Source organism: Oncorhynchus clarkii, chromosome 24, assembly GCF_045791955.1.
Source record: "Oncorhynchus clarkii lewisi isolate Uvic-CL-2024 chromosome 24, UVic_Ocla_1.0, whole genome shotgun sequence".
In the NCBI taxonomy this organism is placed as follows: Eukaryota; Metazoa; Chordata; class Actinopteri; order Salmoniformes; family Salmonidae; genus Oncorhynchus; species Oncorhynchus clarkii.
This window is the reverse complement of record NC_092170.1, coordinates 11,334,499-11,343,485: the sequence shown is the minus strand read 5'-3', so window position 1 is coordinate 11,343,485 and position 8,987 is coordinate 11,334,499. Positions and strand designations below refer to the sequence as shown.

Here is an 8,987-nt window from a genome sequence, read left to right as displayed (position 1 = left end):
TCTCTGCCTCTCTCTCCACCTCTCCCGAACAAGCTGCTACCTACCGCTCTCCCTCCACATTGTCTAGTTTTCTGCTTCACCCTCCCTCTCTCATCGTTCTGTTCACACTGTCAGTGGAGTAGTGTACCTCTCTCTCTCTCGTTTATCGCTCGCTCTCCCCCTCTCTCACTCTGGCAGAGAGTGAATAGCTGCTTCGCTTCTGCTCGTAAGGAACGCTCCCCACTGGTTTCTCTCAGCGTGCTAGAGGAATAATAGCTCTTCTTCTCCTCCTCCCTCCCTCTGCCTTCATCTTGCTCCTCTCACAGTTTGACTTCACACTCTCTCCGTCTCCACCTGCCCACTCCCTCTCACTCTCTTACACTCTCGGTCTGTCTGCAGCCACCCGGTTCGCGCGTGTCCAGAGGATTAGAGAGGAATCATCGCTCTGCTCCTCCCTCCCTCCATTGCTCTGTTTATCCCCTCCTTTCTCATCTCTCATCTCTCACTGTTCCACTCCAAATACAACACAACCGACACACAAACCATTTTCCATTATCACTCTCTTCCAGCCTTGCCTTTCATCCATCCCTCCATTTTCCCCACCTGCTGGTGTGCCTGTTCTACCTCTCCTCTCACCTTCTGTGTGTACACAGAGCGTTCACATTGACAACTGTGTTTATTGGCACTGGCATGGTGTTGGGGGATGCAAATGTAGAAGACTTGTCGTGGTCACCTTTGCTGTTATGGTCACTCTCAAATGCACAAACACTTGCTAATTCTCTGGTGGAAGATGATATTCGACGTTTGGAGCAATGTGGGAAAAGTCTTAATGCTGCAGTGACTGTGTGAGCCTGTTGGATGTAGAGTGATTTACTCAGGTGATGCACCCCCCTCTCTTCAGGATCCAGACCCGTATCCTCCCAGATGAATACAGCCGTGGGACTGACTGGTAAAGCTACTGTATTGTACACAGTTCATATCACTGTTACCCATCCTCTCACGTTCAAGAAAACATCCACTGTGAGGTTCAGGTGAAGACCATAAATATCTCCCAAGAGGGTCTTTGACATAATCATGTCCTGAATGAGTGACCTATGGTCAGTACCTGTGCAGTCAGTAGGGGAGGGGATGAGGTACTCACCTTCACTATTCGTGTGTATTTGAGAAAGGACAGCTTGAAGACTGGTATATAGGACTATAGGTGAGAGGACTGATGGTTGCTGACTCAGCACACCGATGTGCTCAGGGAGCCGGGTCGAGACACACTATAATGAAGTGATGCAGGTGAGCAGTGAGAGCGTTCATAATGTGTAACGCTCTGCTCCACTCACGGCGCACCATTGTCATCTACCTCATGCTAATACAATCTGACTCCATCAACGGCTCGCACATGTATGTGGTGGGGGAGAATAGGAGATAAACATGAAAACCATCGCTCTCAAACACACACGTAAATCTGTACACTCAGAATGACTGAAGGTCATGGTGAACCAAGATGGCTGGTAGCATCGATAGATTAAACAAGAACATTATTGTCCATTGCGTTGTGAAATAGCCATACCATAGGTATGGTTTACTACAGGCACAGTCTCAGAGGCACCAGTGTGTTGAGTGTAACTACTGTGGGTAGGGGCAGGGCGACGTGGGCACCGGAGGTTGCCTGGCTGGAAGGCACAGGGATTAGCGGTGCGGGATCAGAGGTGGGCGGTGGGCCACTCTTTAGGTAAAAGATTACATTTGCACCCCGATTAAGGGATAAGCAGCTTTGTCGGAGCTCCAGGCACCCACGGGACCAGGGGATACTTCCATACTGCCTGGCCAGGGGTAATTAAGGTTTATGTAATTAAGGTTTAAGGTCTCCCCTCCCTGTCGGTGTCCTCCTCCTCCCCAACTCCATATTAATGCCCATGATTTTGGAATGAGATGTTCAACGAGCCTGGAGTCCACATACTTTTGGCCATGTAGTCTACATTATATGGACTCCGTGTAAAATAATAGTGGTGGACATGATTTTTGAATGACTACCCCTCCCTCTGTCCACCATACATCTGTAAGGTCCCTCAGTCAAGCATTGAATTTCAAGCAGATTCAAGTACCAAGAACAGGGACCTTTTTGACAGCCTCAAAGATGGGCAGTAATTGGTAGATGAGTAACAATAAATCAGATTTTGAATATCTCTTTTAAGATATTAATTATGAAGTTAATATTCCTTCCTGTCAAGTTAATAATTCTGCTATGGGTGATGTATTAAACCACCCCGACGTATCAAAGATGCAGTCGTCCTTTTGAACTGAGCTGCAGGACAGGAAGGAAACTGCTTAGGGATGTCACCATGATGCCATTGGTGATTTTAAGAGTTAGCTGTGATGGAAGAAAACTGAGAATGGATCAACATGTTTGACTCTACAATAATGACTAAAAGACAGTGAAAACTATACATAAAAAAAAGATTCCAAAACATATATATATATATGCATGCAACAAGGCACTAAAGTAATACTGACAACAAAAGCAGCAAAGGAATACTCTTTTTGGCCTAAATGCAAATTCAACACATTACTGAATAACTGCCTCCTTATTTTCAAGCATGGTTGTGGCTACATCATGGTATGGGTATGCTTGACATTGGCATGGGGAGTTTTTCAGGATGAAAAGAAACGGGATGGAGCGAAGCACAGGCAAAATCATAAAGGAAAACCTGCTTCACACCAGACACTGGGAGATTAATTCACCTTTCAGCGCCACAACCTACAACACAAATCTACACAGGAGTTGCTGACCAAGACTGTGAATGTTTGTGGCCAGGTTGGTCGGCTTAAATCTGCTTGGAAATCTATGGCAAGACTTCAATTTTGTAGTCAATCATTTTTAAAAGAACGGCCAAATATCTTAAGAGACTTTCCCAAAACTCACAGCTGTAATTGCCGTTAAAGTGTTAACATGTATTGACTGAGGGTGGTGAATACTTATGAAGGTAGTGTTCATTTTCATGAATCTTAAAAAAATCTCATCCACTTTTACAGTATTTTGTGTAGACAATGGACAAAAATGTACAATTACAATCCATTTGAATCTCACTATGTAACACAAAAAAAGGTCTGTGTACTTTCTATGGGCACTGAATAATACATTTGAGACACTATTTTCGCAAAGGTCACACGACCACTAAGATATTTGTATACACTATGTAAACTAGACCCTTTAAACATTGCTTACAAAAATATTTTTACAATTTCAACAATGTATTGTGTTTTTAAGCTGTTGAATAGACTTCTGGTGCCAAATTCAAATTTCATCTGGAGACTTATGCTTGTGGACTTGAGACAATTTTAAGAAATCATATGAAACTTCTTTGCAATCATACTAGACACCTTAATAATGCATGACTTATTTGTTGAGAAGCACAAACATATTTAAATAGCATAATCAGAGTAGAAATAAAAACAATTTCCTTAATTAACTTGCTTTAATGAAATCAAGTCAAATTACAGCAAATCAAGTGATTTTGTACACAACAGATATAACTGAAAGAATGTACCCAAGTCCACATGTTGACAAGTGGCTTTAAACGTTTTTCTTCCATTAACAGCCTTGTTATTCACTCAGGAATCCACTCCTTCTAATGAGGGCATTAATCTTGGTTTTGCAAGAACGAAAGACAAGATTCACCAACTGGGAGAGGGGGACAGGAGAGAGCCCCCTTCTGAAGCCTTTAACATCCCCAACTGATGCCGAAAGACCCAGAATCAGTGTATTTAAATATCCAAATGCATTAGAACTGACCCTGAATCTGACAGGCACCATCTGGATTGGGCTGGTGCGTGAAAATATCATTGCACAGCAAATAATGTTCCAAATGGTGGTGACTTGGATCTTCAATATTTTCCAACAACACAGATTTAAAAGGGTGGCAAATCCATCACTGACTTAAAAGGGGCTGAGTTGGTTGGAGACATTTGAGGGGGCAAATAGTAGCTCTTTGGCTGGCTGTCGCCCAGTGGTGGTGGGTGAGGCTGTGTTGTGAGTGACATCACAGTCCTGAACAGTTCCATAGGTTGGTTGTTTGGTCTCTAGGTGATCTCCCTGAAGGCCCTCTTCTCAACATACTTCACCTTGAGTCTCCTCTTGAACCTGCGGGAGGAGGTGGAGCACACAATCAAAGCACTTCAATGGCTTTATCAAATCAAGACTATATTCTCGTGTATAATAAAAACAAAAAGGAGATGTGGAGGGGAAACAGCACATTGCCCTCAGTTCCCAGGAGGCTGTTTACACAACAGCTCCCTGAGTTCCATGACTGTCTTCACATTTCCGTGGAAATACTGTGAGCGCAAGGATGGGTTCATCACTGGACATCGTCGTGCTTATTAAGCTGACTGAACCAAAAGAGAGGTATACTACAACGCATGTTAGCCAGCTAACTTTGATAAAACAACAAAAGGAACTATTTTCTGGTTCATTAAGACAGCTAAATGTGTGTTTGGTTGTTGGGTCAATTAGACCAAGCCAATTTAAAGCTCATCTTTCAAAAAAAAAGTTATTTCACAATATTATGGGCTAACGCATAGATCCTGCTTTGTAGTATACCTCTCTGGAAACAGACAATAATGCAAACAAATCTAGAATGTTCTACTATGAAAGTTATGAGTTAATGACTTGCACAAACTACTATGTATAAATATATACCTGACATGAGATGCTGTTTGTTTTACAGAAAGGGAGAGAATAACTTACTTGGCTCGTTCTCTGGGCTCAATCATGTTCCTCTTTTGCATACTCTTGAAGCGGTCCTTGAGGACACTGCCCTCTGGCTGCAGGACACATAATTACATGTGGAGAAGGGAAACATGTCAGTACACATCAGCAAATCCATATAAATAAATAGTGCTCTGATGAAGGACCTTGCTCCAAAACGGGTCAGCATGTGACATTAATCATTGTGAATTAAGTTGCTATGCTGTAACTTTTTCATCATTTCAGTTCCACACACATGTACATGGGTTCAAAAGGTCAGCCCAGTGTGAATGCATTGCAGACAGTGAGAGGGATGGTCAGTCACAAACCTTGAGTGTCCGCAGGGATCCAGGAATCTCATCACTCAGCTGGATCTCTAGATCCTGAGCCTGGAACCTGGGGAGATATGTGGGGGCCAAGTTCAGACAGAGTATGGAGATCACAGAGAGGACAACGGCACAGACGAAACTCACACTAAGGGGAAAGCAGCACTATGGAAATCAGGCTAAATGATTTGGTTTTGGAATGGGGTATAGGTTTTTCTGGAGCCCATTGTTATTGAAATGTCTAAGGCTTCTTCCAGTTCATACTAGGATGCGTTTTACCTGCTTTTCAAATTGGCCAGGAAGCTCTATGGAGGACCTGTTGCATCTCGCCCTAGATATAAATTGTAATAAACAACCAAGATGGTAGATAAGAATGCCACTATTCTCGTGGAGGTACTGACTTGAGTCTGCCGAGACGTCGGGGCATGGACTTCTCTGCCTCCTGGTTGGCCTTCCGCTGGGCCACCCTCTCTCTGGTCCGCTGCTCCCGCCTCTTCAGGGTCGCCTGGATGGAGCGCAGCTGGAAGAGCTGCTGCTTCTTGTCAGTGAACACCCTTGCCGCCTGCTTCTGTTGTGACTGAACAGCAAAAGAGACACCGTCGGTCAGATCCTAAGCTAGCACATGGAGGGGAAAGGCTAGAGCACATTAGGGGGAAAAGGCTTTGTAGTCTTGCATGCCTTTATCTTGTCGGCTCGCTCTCTCTTCCTTTCTTTCTCCGTCTTTTTCTCCTGCTGCAAGCTACCACGAACGGAAACATCCTCCTCCTCCTCCTGCTCTTCCTCCTCCTCCTCCACTAACCCTTCCACTAGTTCCTGGAAGACTGTCTCCTGCAGAGAAACAACAGAAGGTGGTCAGGCAAAATGGAGCTGAAGGACCACATACACATGAATTGTGTAATGATGAACAGTGGGTGGGGGGGTGGGGGGGGGGGGGGGGGGTCTGTTGACGTACCTCAGTGGCAGTATCCTCTCGTTTGACAGCCAGCTGTCTCTCTATTCTCAGCTCTGCTCTCTCCCTCTTCACCTCCACCTCATGGGCCTCTAGTAACAAGGCCTGGGAGAAAAAGGTCAGCACTTCAATACATCAACCACGGCATTACTCAACATGAAGAGACAGAACACCACACACATCATGGGAGCAGAAACATTGATAAGTTGGCATTGGCATTTAAAATCACTGTTTATGTGTATTAAGTTACCTGATGGGAGAAGAAGTCTGGGTTGTAGGAGCCTCCAGGGGCTATGACCTCCACTGCCGGGAGAATAGAGGGCTTTGCGTTGAGCTTCTCTGGTCGCTAAGAATGAACAAGACAGCGTTTAAAACTTAAATACAGTAAGACAGTAAATATACAAACACTCCTATTTGCCTAAGTATCCCTTTTCACGATACAGCACATACAATACTGAGAAACTATAAACTTTAAGGCAGTGACAATGCTGCAGTCTCACCTTCACACGCATTTTCCCTGTTTGCTCAAGGTAGTAAGGATCTGCAGTCTCTTTGGCTGCAATATGAATAAAAGGTGGTCACAAACACTGACAGAAGAACTCCAACTATTTATTTGACTTAGTTTAGCATTTTGAATAGACAAACTTACCCTCTCCTCCCCACAAGTCATAATAGGGTCTGTCTGGGAAGTTGTTGGCTGCCGTCTTTGCCTTTGACGTTTTAGTTGCCGGTCTGCGGTTCAAGAGCCGTTTCTGTCTCCGTGGCAACACACCCATGGCCGCCAATTTCTCAGCATTCTCTGCAATGCGGCGGAGTTTCTTTGCGTTTGGTTGCTGGTAGGCCAAAACACTGGGGAGAGAGGAGGGAACTGAATTTTAAATAGTGTCCTGAAGACTTCAGTGTGTACAATCACAGCTTATTATGAGAAATAAACTAACCAGAGTACACTTGTGTACTTATCAATATACAGCCTTGCTGCATGACTCCAGTTTACAAAGTGGGGGAAAATCTGCGTAGTATTAGTTTGTGCACATTAGCAAAACCTTTCGCAACAGAAAACAAAAACAAGTATTTCTTATTGGACAAGTTCAGGTAGTCCCCTTCCCGTTTGTTTCCATTTCATTACTAGTAAATACGACCCAGTAGAGGGGAAACAGCACATTGCCCTCAGTTCCCAGGAGGCTGTTCACACAACAGCTCCCTGAGTTCCATGATTGTCTTCACATTCCCAAGGAAATACTGTGAGCGCAAGGATGGGTTCATCACTGGACACTGTGCCATGCGCAAGCTGACTGAACCGGGCCAAACCATCTCCAGCTAAGAGCCAGGGAAGGATGGGGGTGAGAGGGCAATTGTCAGGGTATATCAGAAAAACTCACTCTTTAGGCGGAGGGACAAGGGAGTCATGCTGCAGGATCAGGTCTATCCTCAGGGGCCGTGACTTTGACTTCTTCCCCTTCTTTCTCTCTTGGACTTCTAGCAGACACAGAAAACTCAAACTTCAGTGATTTGACACTCCAAACATTAACAAAGTTGAAGCAGAAAATATATTTGACGTAAACAGTGATATTGCTTACCTGGCCGGACACTTTTTTTCTGCTCTCCGATGTCCACAAAGAACAGGCTATCATCTGGCTTCTCAGATATCAGTCCTCTGTCGAATAAAATATTTTTAAAAAAAAGTTTAACTAGGTAATTCAATTTGAATCAAAATATGTAGCTACGGCATAAAGCATGTGTTAAACTCTAAATATAAGTATTAACGTTAGCTAGCTAACGTTAAGTAACGTTACATAAAAGCAGCCGAATCATAACGTTACTAGTAAACAGGTTAAGAAACGATTCAGTTTAGGTGTGTTGCTCAAGGTTGGATAATTATGAGGGTGATTATAGTTTGGAACGTAGGTAGGACATAGTTTTTTTTGTTTTTTAAACATGTAGTTATCTAGCCAACTCCCTTGATTAACCAGCTTAGCTTGCTTGCTAATTAGAATAAACAACCCAACGTGTACATTAGCATTGCAAGGTACAACTTCCATTTTTGCAAGATGTTGACCTGGACTGATTGACATGCAAACCTAGCTTGCTAGAATAATCAGATGTTTGATAATGTCGCAATACCTGACAAATATACACTTATTAGCAGGTAATAAAAGCTAGCAAGACAGCTAGCTCTGTTGGCAAACATGCTGCTCACCCTGTAGCTCTTTCCTGAAGTCTCACGTCATCCAAAAACTCTTCAACATCTTGAATATCACTGTGTTTGTTCCAATTCTTTTTCTTATTCTTATTCACACGCTTCCTCCGGCCACTGTTCAAGTCATCTGATTCGGCCGACGATTTAAAAGATATGAATCCTGGCTGCCACGCGTTTGAGTCTCTTAACCGCCGCCATACTGGATCAGCCTTCTTTTCTTTGATGAGGTTTTAACGGCAGTTGGCATCCAATAAATGTTGCATTACCGCCACCTACTAGACTGGAGTATAACTCCCTTAAACCTTGCTTGAAAAAAATACAAAATAAATAAATACAACAAATACCCTACCATCGAACACTACTAAAAACATAATAATAATGTCTAAATAAAATACCATACTCCACTATTTAAATCTATTTAGTCCTACTTCAGGCCAACAGCCTGAAAAGATGGGACACCACCACTTAACACACCCTGTAACTCTTCTGATGTCAAGTCTCGCACACCCAAATACTTATCTGCAGCTTACACCACAACCTTTATTTTCTTGGACTTACATTCCATCCCTGCAGTACAGTTGATAACCATTGCCATAAATGCCAAAAATCCAATCTTACTGAAACGTATATCACTTGTTGGTTTATCCCTCTGTACTGGTACAGATCTACTACTCACACCACTCTTCTCAGGATCCCTCCCCCTTGATCCATCTTCCTCTACTTTCTTCACTGCCTCAGCATATGACAACTTCTGCACTACTATAATCTTGGAAACCTCAACCTGCCTCTCTCACACAGGAC

At 43.5% G+C, this 8,987-nt stretch overlaps 1 protein-coding gene across 1 annotated transcript; it reads right to left on the bottom strand.

Moving 5' to 3' along the window:
- Positions 1–3,427: 3,427 nt before the first annotated feature.
- On the bottom strand, positions 3,428–8,468 carry LOC139383042 (ribosome biogenesis protein NOP53-like). Its single transcript, XM_071127338.1, is given in 13 exon segments — positions 3,428–4,111; positions 4,715–4,791; positions 5,044–5,110; positions 5,442–5,617; positions 5,719–5,868; positions 5,993–6,094; positions 6,240–6,335; positions 6,490–6,545; positions 6,639–6,838; positions 7,369–7,465; positions 7,567–7,643; positions 8,187–8,348; positions 8,350–8,468. Coding segments are annotated over 13 exon segments (1,356 nt in total). The 5' UTR covers positions 8,385–8,468; the 3' UTR covers positions 3,428–4,050.
- Between the last annotated feature and the right edge of the window lie 519 nt (positions 8,469–8,987).